The sequence below is a fragment of the Lucilia sericata genome, unplaced genomic scaffold (genome assembly GCF_015586225.1).
Source record: "Lucilia sericata isolate MDLA Ls3-8-SP2 unplaced genomic scaffold, ASM1558622v1 Contig001191F_arrow, whole genome shotgun sequence".
Taxonomy (NCBI): domain Eukaryota; kingdom Metazoa; phylum Arthropoda; class Insecta; order Diptera; family Calliphoridae; genus Lucilia; species Lucilia sericata.
In genome coordinates, this window is record NW_023995156.1 from 54,461 (window position 1) to 71,592 (window position 17,132).

Genomic DNA, 17,132 nt, shown 5'->3' on the forward strand with positions numbered 1-17,132 from the left:
GTTGTATGTTTAAGTTGGTATGAGTGTTTGTTTGTATGTTTTCTTAACAAACACATACAACAGAAGGAATGACACTCCCTTAAAACAAAAACCAACACTAAATGAAAACATTAACAAACAGCCAAAGTCTCTTAGAAGTTTTATGGGGAAAAACTAGAAAAAAATGGATTGCTGTGTTTGTTGGTTTTTTCTAGGTGCAACAATAAATTATTTAAAGTGGCCATAAACTATGAATTGTGTTGCATGTAGATTACTGAGCGGAGTAGTGGTCAGGATTGGTCTGTGTAGTATGGAGTTTTGAGGCATATCAGCATGTTTCTCTTTCATTTCATTCTTTTAGAGTTGGACGTGTTGGTTGTAGGTTGCCAAAATCTAACATTGTTTCTATATTTATTTTTATTCGATATGAATATTTAGCTTGTAGCTGCTGTTAACAACAATCAACACCTAGATTTTCTTTATTCTGTTGTGTTCAACTCATTCTTTGTTAAGATTTTAATTCTTTTTTGTATGTTAAACGTGCAAAAACAGAAATAATTTACGTTTTTTTTGCTCATTATAAGGTTTAACAAAGGAATAATAAAACTCCATAAGCTGTCTTTTGTGTTTATTTTATAACACAATATTTTGCTGGGTTTTCTACGAAATAAATTCTCATAAAATTTTATGTTAATGTCCTACAATTTTCAAATAAGTACACATTTATCTCTACAAAATCTAATTTTATCACTTTTATAAACTCCACTAATAAATGATTTATAAAGGTTATTTGCAACTACCAAAAGGATTAATATGAACAAACCAACCAACGAGAGTAAACAAATAAGTACCTAATAAAATATCAAAATAATAAAAAACTATTAAACGCCCTAAAAAAAAAGCTTCACCATTGACAGCTTTAAAGTAACACTAATCAATTAATACTAAATGCTCAATTAATTGTTTTTCGCCTAAACAGCTTTTTAGCATAGCCATTTGAACACTAAATTTAAATTCGAAAATTTAATTCTAAAAATTATTTCTTTGGAAATTAATTTCACCGTCACACATTAAAAATTGTCATTTAAGCAGCAAATTTATAATCCCCATTAAGGCTTCTTATTATTAATGACCAACTACATTTAATTGTGGTTAATTTATTAATAGTTAATAGTAGTTACTAAATTTATTGCTTTTATTTATTATCTCATTTTATTTTATTTAATTTATTTATTTATTTATTTATTTCATAAATTTATTTCTTGTTTAGCGCACCGAAGAAAGATCTATACAATTGGCGGTAAGAGTTCACAAAACTTTGGAATTGGCAGATGATAAATTTTATGTGATCACTTGTGGCAAGGCGGGTTTTGGAAGGTGAGTTGGAAATGTGAAAATTAAATAAAAATTGTATGTTTGGTTGCAAAGAATCAAATAAATACTACATCTTAAAAAACTTAAAAGAATATTTTCAGTTCTAGTTCAGTTCTGGTTCAGTTCTAGTTCAGTTCTAGTTCAGTTCTAGTTCAGTTCTAGTTCAGTTCTAGTTCAGTTCTAGTTCAGTTCTAGTTCAGTTCTAGTTCAGTTCTAGTTCAGTTCTAGTTCAGTTCTAGTTCAATTCTAGTTCAGTTCTAGTTCAGTTCTAGTTCAGTTCTAGTTCAGTTCTAGTTCAGTTCTAGTTCAGTTCTAGTTCAGTTCTAGTTCAGTTTAGTTCAGTTCTAGTTCAGTTCTAGTTCAGTTCTAGTTCAGTTCTAGTTCAGTTCTAGTTTCAGTTCTAGTTCAGTTCTAGTTCAGTTCTAGTTCAGTTCTAGTTCAGTTCTAGTTCAGTTCTAGTTCAGTTCTAGTTCAGTTCTAGTTCAGTTCTAGTTCTTTTCTAGTTCAGTTTCTAGTTCAGTTCTAGTTCAGTTTTTTTTCTTTTTTCTAGTTTTTTTTTCAGTTCTAGTTCAGTTCTAGTTCAGTTCTAGTTCAGTTCTAGTTCAGTTCTAGTTCAGTTCTAGTTCAGTTCTAGTTCAGTTCTAGTTCAGTTCTAGTTCAGTTCTAGTTCAGTTCTAGTTCAGTTCTAGTTCAGTTCTAGTTCAGTTCTAGTTCAGTTCTAGTTCAGTCTAGTTCAGTTCTAGTTCAGTTCTAGTTCAGTTCTAGTTCAGTTCTAGTTCAGTTCTAGTTCAGTTCTAGTTCAGTTCTAGTTCAGTTCTAGTTCAGTTCTAGTTCAGTTCTAGTTCAGTTCTAGTTCAGTTCTAGTTCAGTTCTAGTTCAGTTCTAGTTCAGTTCTAGTTCAGTTCTAGTTCAGTTCTAGTTCAGTTCTAGTTCAGTTCTAGTTCAGTTCTAGTTCAGTTCTAGTTCAGTTCTAGTTCAGTTCTAGTTCAGTTCTAGTTCAGTTCTAGTTCAGTTCTAGTTCAGTTCTAGTTCAGTTCTAGTTCAGTTCTAGTTCTAGTTCAGTTCTAGTTCAGTTCTAGTTCAGTTCTAGTTCAGTTCTAGTTCAGTTCTAGTTCAGTTCTAGTTCAGTTCTAGTTCAGTTCTAGTTCAGTTCTAGTTCAGTTCTAGTTCAGTTCTAGTTCAGTTCTAGTTCAGTTCTAGTTCAGTTCTAGTTCAGTTCTAGTTCAGTTCTAGTTCAGTTCTAGTTCAGTTCTAGTTCAGTTCTAGTTCAGTTCTAGTTCAGTTCTAGTTCAGTTCTAGTTCAGTTCTAGTTCAGTTCTAGTTTTCTAGTTCAGTTCTAGTTCAGTTCTAGTTCAGTTCTAGTTCAGTTCTAGTTCAGTTCTAGTTCAGTTCTAGTTCAGTTCTAGTTCAGTTCTAGTTCAGTTCTAGTTCAGTTCTAGTTCAGTTCTAGTTCAGTTCTAGTTCAGTTCTAGTTCAGTTTCTAGTTCAGTTCTAGTTCAGTTCTAGTTCAGTTCTAGTTCAGTTCTAGTTCAGTTCTAGTTCAGTTCTAGTTCAGTTCTAGTTCAGTTCTAGTTCAGTTCTAGTTCAGTTCTAGTTCAGTTCTAGTTCAGTTCTAGTTCAGTTCTAGTTCAGTTCTAGTTCAGTTCTAGTTCAGTTCTAGTTCAGTTCTAGTTCAGTTCTAGTTCAGTTCTAGTTCAGTTCTAGTTCAGTTCTAGTTCAGTTCTAGTTCAGTTCTAGTTCAGTTCTAGTTCAGTTCTAGTTCAGTTCTAGTTCAGTTCTAGTTCAGTTCTAGTTCAGTTCTAGTTCAGTTCTAGTTTAGTTCTAGTTTAGTTCTAGTTCAGTTCTAGTTCAGTTCTAGTTTAGTTCTAGTTCAGTTCTAGAAATATTTCTTTTTGATTTGTGAGAATAAAATCACTGAAGTCGGTCACTATACATATATCGATGGTTAAGTTTAGCGATCACAGAAAATTGTAAATCAAAAAGTGATAAAAACTAATGATCGTTTCTACTTAAACTTTCAGTTGCATTGTTTTTTGTTGTATTTCAAACACAAAACTATAAATACTTATTTAACATCTTAAAATTGAATTAAAAATTTCTTGTCTTGCCTCTTTTGGCCATTAAGTATATTTTTGACTTAAATAAGTGTTATTTCTTAAAAAAAAAACACTTCATTGTCAGTCCAAATCTGTTACAGACACAAAAAGTGACTTCATAATGTTTGAAAACGTAAAATTACGTGGGTTTTGCATAATAATGTTTAATTTTTTCTTTTATTTATTTATTTTTTTTTGTCTACTCTTATTTATTTTCTGCTATTTTGTTAAAAACCATTGAACTCCGTATTAAAGAAAATAATGCATGTAGGAGTAGAGCAAATATAACTATTTCAAAGGCGTTCACACTTATTAATGAAAAAATATATATTTTGATATATTGTTTCAATTGCAAAATTTTTTAAAAATATATCAAAATTTTCCTTTACAAAATTGTTAAATACATAGGTATTACCTAAATACGCAATTAAAATTATTTTGCCAATCCATTTACGCATTAGAAAATATTGTTTTGGAAAACAACAAATTGTTATAAATATGTATTTAAAAAAAAATTAAACAAAAAAGCCCAACTAAAGGAAAACAGCCATAACTATAAAAAAATAGTAATAAACAAATATAATAAAAAAATTAAATAATAATTTACGCTCTGTTAAATACATTTTGCTGATACAATTTAAGTTTAACATGATTTTTAGTTGTTTTTTTTTTGATATTTTTTTTTAATTTAAGTATTGTAGTTGTTTTTTTGTTTAAACCGGTAATACCACTGTTAAACAATGTTGGCCATCTGTATTTAGTTGTGAACCAAAAATTCAATACCCCCAGTAATACTAATAAAACACTCGAGTTTTTGTTGGAGCTCTCTCTCCGCCCCTCAAGCTCCTTTCCTAGCTACACTTGGACAACTGTCCATGCATAACCTGCAAAAATATTTAGATTGCGCAATTGTTAGGAAAATTAAATAACAACAGAGCAACTACAATAACAATAACAACAACATGAACTAAAACAAAATGAAACGCTACTAAAATTGAAATTATTTATATGTAACAACAATGTTGTTGTTTACTTCCATATTTTGTTTAACAAAACTTTTGTTGAAATCAATTTGCACGCTCCAGCCCCTTGGCCTCCCTGAGAGGGTTGTCTTGGGATGATTGCAAACGTCTAGCAATTATGTTGAATAAAATAGTAGTATTGCTGTTGAATAATATGTGGCTTTTAACAATTGATGTGATCTGTTACATATTTGGAATATTTTAAAATACTAACGCTGTGCAGCACAAGGGTCGGGACCATTAAATTTATTATTAAATTGGGCCAGTTACTGGCTTTAATTTCGACTAGAAATTGGACCAGTTTCTGGATTTGATCTTGTCTTGAAATTGAACCAGTTACTGGTTATGATTTCGTCTAGAAATTGGACCAGTTACTGGTTACGATTTCGACTAGAAATTGGACCAGTTACTGGTTACGATTTCGACTAGAAATTGGGCCAGTTAAGTGCTCAATTTTGTATAGAAATTGGCCTCGTTACTGGCTCTAGTTGGTGGTTCTAATTTTGACTCGAAATTGGTCCAGTTACTGGCTCTAATTTCGTTTAAATATTGGGCCGGTTACCGGCTCTAAATTCGACTAGAAAATAGAGCAATAACTGACTTTGATTTTGTCTACAAATTAGGCCAGTTTTGGACTCCAATTTGGTATAGAATTTAGACTCGTTAATGGATCTGGTTAGTAGCTCTAATTTCGATTAGAAATTGGGTCAATTATTGACATTAATTTTGACTAGAAAGTGGCAATTACTTACTTTGATTTCGTCTAGATATTAGGCCAGTTACGTGCTCTAATTTTGCATAGAAATTGGGCTGTTTACTGGCTCTAATTCCGACTAGAAATTAGATTATTTACTAGCCCTAATTTCGACTAGAATTTGGCCTGATATTGACTCTGATTTTGACTAGAAATTCGACCAGTTACTAGGTATGATTTCGTCTAGAATTAGGCCAGTTACTTGCTCCATTTTGTATAGAAATTAGGCTCGTTACTGGCTCTAGTTGGTGGTTATAATTTTGACTAGAAATTGGACTAGTTACTGCCTCTAATTTCGTCTAAATATTGGGCCAGTTATTGGCTCTAAATTCGACTAGAAATTAGAGCAGTAACTGACTTTGATTTTGTCTACAAATTAGGCCAGTTTTTGGCTCTAATTTGGTATAGAATTTAGACTCGTAACTGGCTGTGGTTAGTAGCTCTAATTTCGATAAGAAACTGGGTCAACTGGTCTAATTTCAACTAGAATTTGGACCTAATACTGGATATGATTTTGACTAGAAATTCGACCAGTTACTGGCTGTGATTTCGTCTAGAATTAGGCCAGTTATGGGATCGATTTTGTATAGAAATTGGGCTCTTTACTGGCTCTAGTTGGTGGTTCAATTTTGTTTAGAAATTGGAAAAGTTACTAGCTTAAATTTCCGGAAATTCGACCAGTTACAGGCAATGATTCCGTCTAGAAATTAGGCCATTTAAGAAATCTGATTTTGTCTAGAAATTGGACTCGTTACTGGCTCTAGTTGGTGGGTCCTATTTCGTCAATTAATAACATTATCTCATGTTGCAGAAATTGTTATAGTGTGAAATAACGTAGCGCTATTTAAAAGTCGCCTTAACTCCACATACATTTTTTTCTTTACAAATTGTTGCAAAAAAATTGCAGTTAGTCTTAGATTGGTCATATTTGCCCCAAGGCATGCAATAATTGATCTGACATCAAAAACAAAAAAAAAAAAATAAATCTAGGAAAATAAAACTTGCAACAATTTAATAATTTTTATTGTTTTTACTCTTTAACTAATGTATCTGTTTCTTTATTTTATTATTATTTTTTTTCATTACAATTGACAGGGATGACAACGCACATGTAGTTTTGAAATTCTTGCAGAATGATCGACGTGTAAGAGAAACGGTTTATGGTCATGAATATAAAATACGTGCCGAGTTTACTAAGCCAAATGGTAAGTAACCAAAAATAAAATACAATATTAAATAATAAACCACAGATAAACAGCTTATATGTACATATCTGTTTTCTTTCCACTACAACTGATATTGAAATTGCACAAAACTCTAAACAGTGCTTGTTTAAAATTAACGAAATTTTGCCTAAGGCCTATTAAGCTTTCTTAAGTATTTGCTGTAGGTAAATTTAAGCAAACAACCAAAAAAAAATAGAACTCGAAATTGATTTTTAAAATTCCACTTAAGTAAATTAAAAAAGAATTTGTTTGTCTTGTGATCTACTATTTTGATTTATTGATTTACTTCCTCATTCTTTAAATAAGTAGAAAACAGAAACTAGTTAAAAAACTGAGTGACACCAAAAGCTTTGTAAGAAATTAGAACCTAAAATAAATTTGTTTCTTTTTAGGCACCCATGGCATACGTGTGGGCAACTGTTTAGCTTTTGATAAGAAAAATCTAAGTTTGCCTTTGATTGATGAAAGAGGGTGAGTTTTTGTTGAATTTTAAAAGTATATTTTTTCAATTTATAGTGTACTTTAATTTATTTTCATATATAGCTGCCCCTTGGATCCTGCCATTATCTCACGTTTTGTACCCAGTGCCGATGGTAACTATGCTGAAGCCACCATGAAATCTATGTTCAAATTCCCTGAAGGTAAGTTGACAAATACTGATCTACTATCTAAATATACTGATCTAGATATAGAGCTAGTTACTGCTTCTAAGAGAGCTCAAGCTAGTCTTTAAATAGGGTTAGTTTCTAACCCTAGTTTCTAGAAATTGGGCTAGTTACTGTTACTAATTTCGCTTAGAAATAGAGATAGTTGCTGACTCTAATTTCGTCCAGAAATTGACGAAATGAGTTACAGTTACTGTAACACTCATAGACTATAGTCTAGTCTATAGTCTAGTCTATAGTCTAGTCTATAGTCTAGTCTATAGTCTAGTCTATAGTCTAGTCTATAGTCTAGTCTATAGTCTAGTCTATAGTCTAGTCTATAGTCTAGTCTATAGTCTAGTCTATAGTCTAGTCTATAGTCTAGTCTATAGTCTAGTCTATAGTCTAGTCTATAGTCTAGTCTATAGTCTAGTCTATAGTCTAGTCTATAGTCTAGTCTATAGTCTAGTCTATAGTCTAGTCTATAGTCTAGTCTATAGTCTAGTCTATAGTCTAGTCTATAGTCTAGTCTATAGTCTAGTCTATAGTCTAGTCTATAGTCTAGTCTATAGTCTAGTCTATAGTCTAGTCTATAGTCTAGTCTATAGTCTAGTCTATAGTCTAGTCTATAGTCTAGTCTATAGTCTAGTCTATAGTCTAGTATAGTCTAGTCTAGTCTATAGTCTAGTCTATAGTCTAGTCTATAGTCTAGTCTATAGTCTAGTCTATAGTCTAGTCTATAGTCTAGTCTATAGTCTAGTCTATAGTCTAGTCTATAGTCTAGTCTATAGTCTAGTCTATAGTCTAGTCTATAGTCTAGTCTATAGTCTAGTCTATAGTCTAGTCTATAGTCTAGTCTATAGTCTAGTCTATAGTCTAGTCTATAGTCTAGTCTATAGTCTAGTCTATAGTCTAGTCTATAGTCTAGTCTATAGTCTAGTCTATAGTCTAGTCTATAGTCTAGTCTATAGTCTAGTCTATAGTCTAGTCTATAGTCTAGTCTATAGTCTAGTCTATAGTCTAGTCTATAGTCTAGTCTATAGTCTAGTCTATAGTCTAGTCTATAGTCTAGTCTATAGTCTAGTCTATAGTCTAGTCTATAGTCTAGTCTATAGTCTAGTCTATAGTCTAGTCTATAGTCTAGTCTATAGTCTAGTCTATAGTCTAGTCTATAGTCTAGTCTATAGTCTAGTCTATAGTCTAGTCTATAGTCTAGTCTATAGTCTAGTCTATAGTCTAGTCTATAGTCTAGTCTATAGTCTACTAGTATAGTCTAGTCTAGTCTAGTCTAGTCTAGTCTAGTCTAGTCTAGTCTAGTCTAGTCTAGTCTAGTCTAGTCTAGTCTAGTCTATAGTCTATAGTCTATAGTCTATAGTCTATAGTCTATAATATATAGTCTATAGTCTATAGTCTGTAGTCTATAGTCTATAGTCTATAGTCTATAGTCTATAGTCTATAGTCTATAGTCTATAGTCTAGTCTAGTCTATAGTCTAGTCTATAGTCTAGTCTATAGTCTAGACTATAGTCTAGTCTATAGTCTAGTCTATAGTCTAGTCTATAGTCTAGTCTATAGTCTAGTCTATAGTCAGTCTATAGTCTAGTCTATAGTCTAGTACTATAGTCTAGTCTATAGTCAGTCTATAGTCTAGTCTAATAGTCTAGTCTATAGTCTAGTCTATAGTCTAGTCTATAGTCTAGTCTATAGTCTAGTCTATAGTCTAGTCTATAGTCTAGTCTATGTCTAGTCTATAGTCTAGTCTATAGTCTAGTCTATAGTCCTAGTCTATAGTCTAGTCTATAGTCTAGTCTATAGTCTAGTCTATAGTCTAGTCTATAAGTCTAGTCTATAGTCTAGTCTATGTCTAGTAGTCTAGTCTATAGTCTAGTCTATAGTCTAGTCTATAGTCTAGTCTATAGTCCTAGTCTATAGTCTAGTCTATAGTCTAGTCTATAGTCTAGTCTATAGTCTAGTCTATAGTCTAGTCTATAGTCTAGTCTATAGTCTAGTCTATAGTCTAGTCTATAGGTCCTATTTATCTAGTCTATAGTCTAGTCTATAGTCTAGTCTATAGTCTAGTCTATAGTCTAGTCTATAGTCTAGTCTATAGTCTAGTCTATAGTCTAGTCTATAGTCTAGTCTATAGTCTAGTCTATAGTCTAGTCTATAGTCTAGTCTATAGTCTAGTCTATAGTCTAGTCTATAGTCTAGTCTAATAGTCTAGTCATAGTCCTAGTCTATAGTCTAGTCTATAGTCGAGTCTATAGTCTAGTCTATAGTCTAGTCTATAGTCTAGTCTATAGTCTAGTCTATAGTCTAGTCTATAGTCTAGTCTATAGTCTAGTCTATAGTCTAGTCTATAGTCTAGTCTATAGTCTAGTCTATAGTCTAGTCTATAGTCTAGTCTATAGTCTAGTCTATAGTCTAGTCTATAGTCTAGTCTATAGTCTAGTCTATAGTCTAGTCTATAGTCTAGTCTATAGTCTAGTCTATAGTCTAGTCATAGTCTAGTCTATAGTCTAGTCTATAGTCTAGTCTATAGTCTAGTCTATAGTCTAGTCTATAGTCTAGTCTATAGTCTAGTCTATAGTCTAGTCTATAGTCTAGTCTATAGTCTAGTCTATAGTCTAGTCTATAGTCTAGTCTATAGTCTAGTCTATAGTCTAGTCTATAGTCTAGTCTAGTAGTCTATAGTCTAGTCTATAGTCTAGTCTATAGTCTAGTCTATAGTCTAGTCTATAGTCTAGTCTATAGTCTAGTCTATAGTCTAGTCTATAGTCTAGTCTATAGTCTAGTCTAGTCTAGTCTAGTCTAGTCTAGTCTAGTCTAGTCTAGTCTAGTCTATAGTCTAGTCTATAGTCTAGTCTATAGTCTAGTCTATAGTCTAGTCTATAGTCTAGTCTATAGTCTAGTCTATAGTCTAGTCTGGAACAAAATAGAATATTATTCTAATTCCCAAACAATTCTTATACTTCCAGGTTCCGAAGTTCATTTGCAATGTGATGTTATCCAATGTTTTGGACGCTGTATCGATGAGGAAGATTGTAATCAAGTAGCCATAGCTAGTGCTGGTTATACCAAAGGCTCTTCCGGACCACCTAGAAAAACCTATCCAAACGAAGAAGGCCAAAGTATTGCAGGAACAACAGTATTTGTCTTAGATCCCGCAGAAGCACCTTGTAACTATCACCACAAATAATTATAAATTTAAAAAAAATACTAATAATATTTTCACACTTTAACTAGACACTGCCGCTGACTGTGAAGAAGGCATACGACCAACCTGGTTATTATGGCTGGCCATTACCCTGGGTGTTTTATTCCTCATTATGTTGTTGATGAACATATTCCTTTGCACAGCCATGAGTTGTAGTTGTGCCAATACAGAGGTTTGTGGAAATAATATTTTTCTAATTATTTTCTAATTTTTATCCTCAATATATTTGCTTTTTTTCAATTTCCAGATAATTGAAAAGGAGCCATCCATTATTGAAGAATATGATCCCTATAGAAGTTGGCATGGTAGTCAATATGGTTCACGTTACTCACTGCATGGACGTGATGCTCACAAAGGTTATACCAGTGGCGGTTCAACTATACATTCGAATAGGTCTGATAGATATTAAGCTCTTAAATAAAAAAAACAACATATACTGCAAACAACAACAATTTAAGACAACAACACACAAACAACAACAAAAACACCTTTTTAATACATTCTGTTTTTAATAATATTTTTCTCTTTTTTTATATTTAAATTGATTTGTTTGCAAATTTATCTTTATTACTAAATATTTAAGTGTGTGTGTATGTGTATTGTGGTTTGATGTTCAAATGCAATGTGTTCATTGCATGCCTTCTATTACATTCTCGTTTTGTTTTTCACTTTTAGTTTTTATTATTATATTTTCTTATCTATTTCCTTTTATTATTATTTATTTGGTTTTATATTTCATTTCTATTTAAAACAAAAACAGAAGCGTACGTACCACCAATAATTTGAAATTAATATTTATTTTGAAAAATGTTAAAGAAAAAAAAAAAAAACAAATTGTTTGGATTTATTGCCACTTAATATAATGTATGTAATTTTACTTTTATTTTTTTATCTATTTTTATTAGCTGTAGTAGTAACTAATTAACACAAAATCTATATTTTATTATAATTAAATGAAATAGAAAAGGCAGTGGAGTATTAAAGCGGAACCGGATATGATTAGGAAGTTTCATGGAAAATTGATTTATGCATTTAAATGTAGGGTATTTCAATTAGGAATTACTTTTATTTTAAAAAGCTATATTATTTCATGCTATTTATCATAAAAAGCTTTAAAATCTTCCTCTAAAAATCTAATATTTGTATAAGCTCTGCAAAACTTTTTTATTAAAAGCTATACAAAGCTTTTATTATTAAAAGCTATACTAAGCTTTTAGCTTTACAAAGCTTTTATTATTAAAAGCTCTACAAAGCTTTTATCATTAAAAGCTTTACGAATCTTTTATTGTAAAAGGATTTCCAAAAAGTTTTTGATATAAAGCTTTTATTATTAAAAGCTCTGCAAAAAGCTTTTGTTATTAAATGTTTTACGAAGCTTTTATTATTATATAGCTCTACAAAGTTTTTATTTCCAAAAAGTTTATCCATTATAAAAGTTCTGCAAAAAGCTTTTATTATTAAAGATTCTACAAAGCTTTTATTATTATAAAGCTCTACAAAGTTTTTATTATTAAGAAGCTATCAAAAACGTTTTTCATATAGAGCACGAAAAAAAACATTTTTTCTTGAATAGTGTCTTTTCCAAACAAAGTTTTTTCATCAGAAGCTCTTAAAAACTTTTCTGATAAAAAGCTTTTATTGTTTTTCTTCAAAAGTTCTAAAGAGTATTTATCTTAAAAACTGTAAAAAAAAACTTTATTTTTAAAAAGCCTTAATAAGGTTTTTACATGAAAAGCTCTAAAGCTCTTTTTCATAGAAAGATCTAGAAAGCTATTTCATAAAAAGTTCTAAATGCTTTCTTCATTCGAAAAGCTCAGAAACGTTTTCTTGCATTAAAAGCTTTTTTCACAAAAATATATTAGAAGCGTCTTTCATAAATGATCTAAAAGGTTTTGTAAAAATTCTAAAAGTTATTTTCCATAAAAAACTATAAATAGCTTTTTTTATAAAAAAGTAAAAAAAAAAAATCATAAAATGTTTTTTTTACTAAAAGCTTTGAAAGCTTTCTTCATTAAAAGCTATGAAAAGCGTTTTTCATTAAAAGCTATGAAAAACGTTTTTCATAAAAAGTTATTAAAAGCTTTTTTATAAAAAGCTATAAAAAGCTTTTTTTCATAAAATTCTTTTCATAAAAAGTAACTTTTTTTTACTAAAAGCTTTGAATGCTTTCTTTTCATGAAAAGCTATAAAAAGCTTTTTTCTAAAAAGCTTTTAATAAAAATATTTTTTCATAAAAAGCTTTATAAAATAGGCTTCATTGTAAAAATAACAAAAGCTTATTCTTTTTTTAAAAAAATACTCCACTGCCTCCATTGCCTACTACTTATTCAATAATAATTAAGTAACTAACGAATTTCCACCATTTATCTATCAAGAAAAAGCTTTGGCCTATAAAACAACAAAATTTGCCTGCTTAAACAGTTTCTTTATTAAAAAAAATCATCAAAAATTGTTTACAAAATATTAACTACTACAAAAACAATTGCGTTCTACTACAACATTTTAAATAAGACAAATCTATTTTTTAAAACAAATTACAAAATTTTAAACTGACTAATGAAAATTTCAAAAAAAAAAAAAAAATTAATTAAATTACAAATGAAACAAATATTGTCTTGAAGGTCAATACCAATTGATAATGATCACTATGCCATTGTACACTCACGTCCTGGCTCAAGGCATTCCGGTGTACAAGGAACCCGTGCTCGAGGACCAACTACGACAAGTTGAATTGAAAAAAAACAAATATAATAAATTTTTGTTTAAATAAAATAAAATTAAATTATGTAAATAAGCGACAAAGTTTATAAAAAAACAAAAATATTTAAATTTAAGTTAAAATTGAAAATTGTGCGTTCAAAACGAAACTAAGGTGGGGTTAAAAGCTTAGATATTTTTTTATATTTTAAAAGAAATTGAAAACTTCCGGTATATGGTAAATAAGCTTTTATTTTGAAAACAAGCTTTTAAAATTATTATTTTAAACTTATGAACGTTTTAACATGTAAAGCTTGCAAAACAACTTTTAAGCTTTAATAATTTAAAAGCTTTTTTAAAATGAATTTCTTAAGTTTGTGGCTAAAGTTTTAAACAAAAGCTTTTTTTATCAAATACCTGACATTTGCAGTTAAAATTTAAACAATTTATCTAAGCTTTCACAAAAGCTCTCCCATTTTCTTTGTTGTTATTGGCAGAGTTGTATGTAAATTTTGATTTAGAAAAGTAAAATATGTCGCAAAAAAATTGGCTTCAATATTTTTTTTTTCACTTATAAATAAAATTTATTAATTAACTTTTCTAATAATTATTTACTTTTGTATTATATATTAAATATTATTTTTATTTTATTAATTAAACATTTAAAATTTTCTAATTTATAAGAACTAAAAAATTTATTAAAAATTTTTTTATTTTGTATTTAATTCCAATAAAATTAAGTCATTAGTAAACATAAGTTTTAAGTATTTTAAAACAAAAGCAAACAAAAAATTAAAAAGAAAACAATTTAATAAAAAACTAATTTTTGTAAAATTAATACTGATGGTATTGTTAATAATTGTAATATTGATATATTTTTATTATTATTATCTTTATAAGTATGGATATAATTAATAAAGAAAAAAAATAAATATTAAAACAAAAACTTTTAAACTATCATAATTATATAAAAAAGTAATAATCAAAATTTAATAAATACAACTGACGTAGTTAGTTGTTAAATTTAAATAATTTAAAATTAAATTTCACAGTCATAAAATAATTATTGTTAGACAATTGCTGATTAAAGTAAAGCAAAGATATGACTCAATATTATTTAAAAATAGTAAAAATTCAGGTGATAATTAAAAATTTTATTAGAGGCCAGCTTTTAGCTATTTATGATGACGCCATCATTGACTGAATTTTCAAATAATTTCTAAACTAAATTTGAAAGATTAGTCACTTATCACTGAGTTAAAGAAAAATTTCTAAAAATTGTATATTTTGTTAGAAAAAACTTAATGTCTAAAAAATTATATTCGTAGAGAAGCTTTTAAAGCTTTCCCTAACATGTTGCCAATTAAGCTTTTCATATAACGAAGCTTTTAATAATTGACTATTAGCTCCCAAAGCTGAGGACTTTGAAAAATTAAAATTACCAAAAAAAAAGCTTTCTTCTAAATGTTCTTTGTTAAGCTGTAATTTTAAAGCATATAAATGAATTTGCTATAGCTATTTGATCCCCAAAATCGATCTCTTTTGAACCCTTTAAAGACTCCTTTAAAATGTTTAAACCATATAATCTCTGATAAGTTAATGATGACCTTTCTCTCTATCCCCTTCTCTCTTGGGTATCGAAGAATCGATCAATAATGTTTACGTGTACTTGTACTTGCAATTTAGTGGCCAGTAATAATCTCAAAGTCGGCAAAGAGTTAGATGTAATTGTCAAAGTCGTTAGCAGCAATATCGTCCACAACACTTTTTCCAATCTGGACATAAAATGATCGGTTAGACTTTGATCTTGAACTCTATGGAGTCAAAACTAACAACCATTCAACGATTTAAAATGTCATGTTCGAAAACTGATTCTCTGTCTCGGATAATATCACCTGCAATTATAGTCTCTTCTTACACAATTTGCTATGGGAAGCATCAGAATAGGCTAAACACGAGGAAATTATCAGATTTCCATTATAAATTCAAGTTCTGTAATTGATTTATAAACATATAATGTTCCATATTAGTTTATATCTGAGTGGATATCAGTCGTTCGTTGAGTTTAGAACACTTGTTCAAAAACCTGTAGAGTTAAACAAGGAGTACCACAGGGCGGTGACCTATTCCCCATACTGTTTAACTTCCAACTCTGTAAATTCCCCACACCTCCACAAGGTGTGGAGGTTTTATCATATATCAGTTGTAATACAGTTTCAGTTTACTTCTAGTTCAGTTGTAGCTCAGTTGTATTACAGTTCTGGTTCTGTTTTGTTAATTTTTTTTAAGTTCTAGTTCAGTTGTAGCTCAGCGACGGGTCAAAACGTTGATGAGCTTTGTGATCTAGTGTATGGTTATCACGGAGAAATACAACATTTCTTCACTGGATGTAACCTGAAACTATCACCAGCGAAGTCTTTAGTAACACTTTTCATCACCTGGACGAAGGTGGTAAACATGAAATTAGGCGTCGTAATCGATGGAACCCAAATGCCGACTGTGAACCAACTAACAAATTGGGTCACTTTTGACGGCCTTTTTACCTTCTCAGCTCATGTCACTACAATTACGAACAGATTGCGAAGTATAAACAGGGCCCTCAAAGCGTTAGCGATTGGGGAATGGACAAAGAAATCTTGTTGGCTACCTATAAAGCAATTGGCCGATCAGTTGTCAATTGTGCTACTCCAGTGTTTTCTCTGGGTATTGATTATTATACCTTCCCAACTACTTTTTTTGGAAACAATGAAGAAGTAGCTATCTGAACTCTTTTGGAGAATTTTTGCTAGGGCCAATAGGTGAAAAGTTACACTTATTTGAATAAAAACCTGTATGTCCAATTTTGACCCCTCTAACTACTAACCTTGGTGCAATTTTCATCCAAATCGATTTTTATATCCTACACCACTTTAGTGGGGAGGGTATATAGGGTTTGTGCTGAAGATTGTAACATACAAAAATATTTGTCCTATACTCACCTTAAAGTATACCAATCGGCTTAGAATCGTTTTCTGAGACGATTAAGATATCCGTCCGTCTGACTGCACAACTATGTTTTATATAAGCCAAATTTCATAAATATCGGGCCTCATTTAACCCTAGCTCCCATACAAAGTCGCCTTCAGAAAATTACTTGAATGTCTAATATTAACTTATAAACACAAATATCGTGATGAAATTCACCACAAATAAATATTATATAAATATATTCACAAAACTTTATCGGGCTTGGTCCATATTTGCCTCTAGCCCCCCTTAGGTATAAAGCTTCATTCAGAAAATTAGTTTTTCGTCCATAAATTGCTTAAATGTATCGGAACAAGGTAATATTGAAGATAAATGCTTTATTATGAAAAATAAATCACAATCAATATTCATAACTGGTGTAGGATATCATATGGTCGGTCACGCCCGACTATACTTTCTTACTTGTTTTAATTGGGTCAATTGATACGAAATTGTCCATATAGTATGTATGTTATATCTCTTTCAAGATCTAGACTGTCTCAGAGATGTGTCACTAATGGATCCAATAACGTTTGTTATATACCTATATCGTTTAGTTTCCTCGAGGAAAAGAAGATTTTCAATATCACGCTATCGACAATTTTTATTTATTTATTTAAAATTCATCCCCCTCAGTCACCAATATCCTTGCATAGGGAGACATTGCTGAAGGTCTTTAGAAATCTTAAATACTATATACTGCATCTGATATAAGTTCTTAAATTGCCTCACGATCCTGGATTTTTAATTTCTATTCATTTTCAAAAGTTTTGCACTAAAACAATGAATACTTTTCAAACTCTGTTTTTAGTAAAGCTAAACAAAAACGTGTTAAAATTAGCGGTTAAAATGATGAGTAACAAAACTAAAGAGCAAAATAAACAAAAAGCTTCTTTCAATAACAAACTATAAAGTTTTACTCCCTCTCTTGATATTCTACGAGTACAAAACCACATCTAAGTACTTCAACTCATTATTATCCCACATTCAATTTAACGTTTTTATACATATGTATTTATTACAATTATAAATTTTTTGCCTTATCTGGCAACCCCTTTGTCAAGCATAAATTGCAAAAAAAAACGACAATAATTCTCAGAGATACAAACTACGAGTCC

At 30.1% G+C, this 17,132-nt stretch overlaps 1 protein-coding gene across 11 annotated transcripts in view; it reads left to right on the forward strand.

The window, feature by feature from the left end:
• The window catches only part of LOC119610423, a 49,278-nt gene extending 35,435 nt beyond the window's left edge, over positions 1 to 13,843 (forward strand). For 8 of the 11 annotated variants that reach the window (XM_037965611.1, XM_037965612.1, XM_037965614.1 and 5 more), the window contains exons 4-11: positions 1,250 to 1,356; positions 6,321 to 6,430; positions 6,844 to 6,922; positions 6,995 to 7,092; positions 10,073 to 10,273; positions 10,341 to 10,483; positions 10,559 to 10,704; positions 12,933 to 13,842. In XM_037965611.1, the coding sequence (XP_037821539.1) occupies positions 1,250 to 1,356; positions 6,321 to 6,430; positions 6,844 to 6,922; positions 6,995 to 7,092; positions 10,073 to 10,273; positions 10,341 to 10,483; positions 10,559 to 10,704; positions 12,933 to 13,041 (993 nt within the window). In that variant the 3' untranslated portion in view covers positions 13,042 to 13,842. Of the gene's footprint in view, positions 1 to 1,249; positions 1,357 to 6,320; positions 6,431 to 6,843; positions 6,923 to 6,994; positions 7,093 to 10,072; positions 10,274 to 10,340; positions 10,484 to 10,558; positions 10,742 to 12,932 lie in introns of those variants that run through there. The other 3 variants (XM_037965621.1, XM_037965622.1, XM_037965620.1) reach the window with 2 other exon arrangements.
• The last annotated feature ends 3,289 nt before the right edge of the window (positions 13,844 to 17,132 follow it).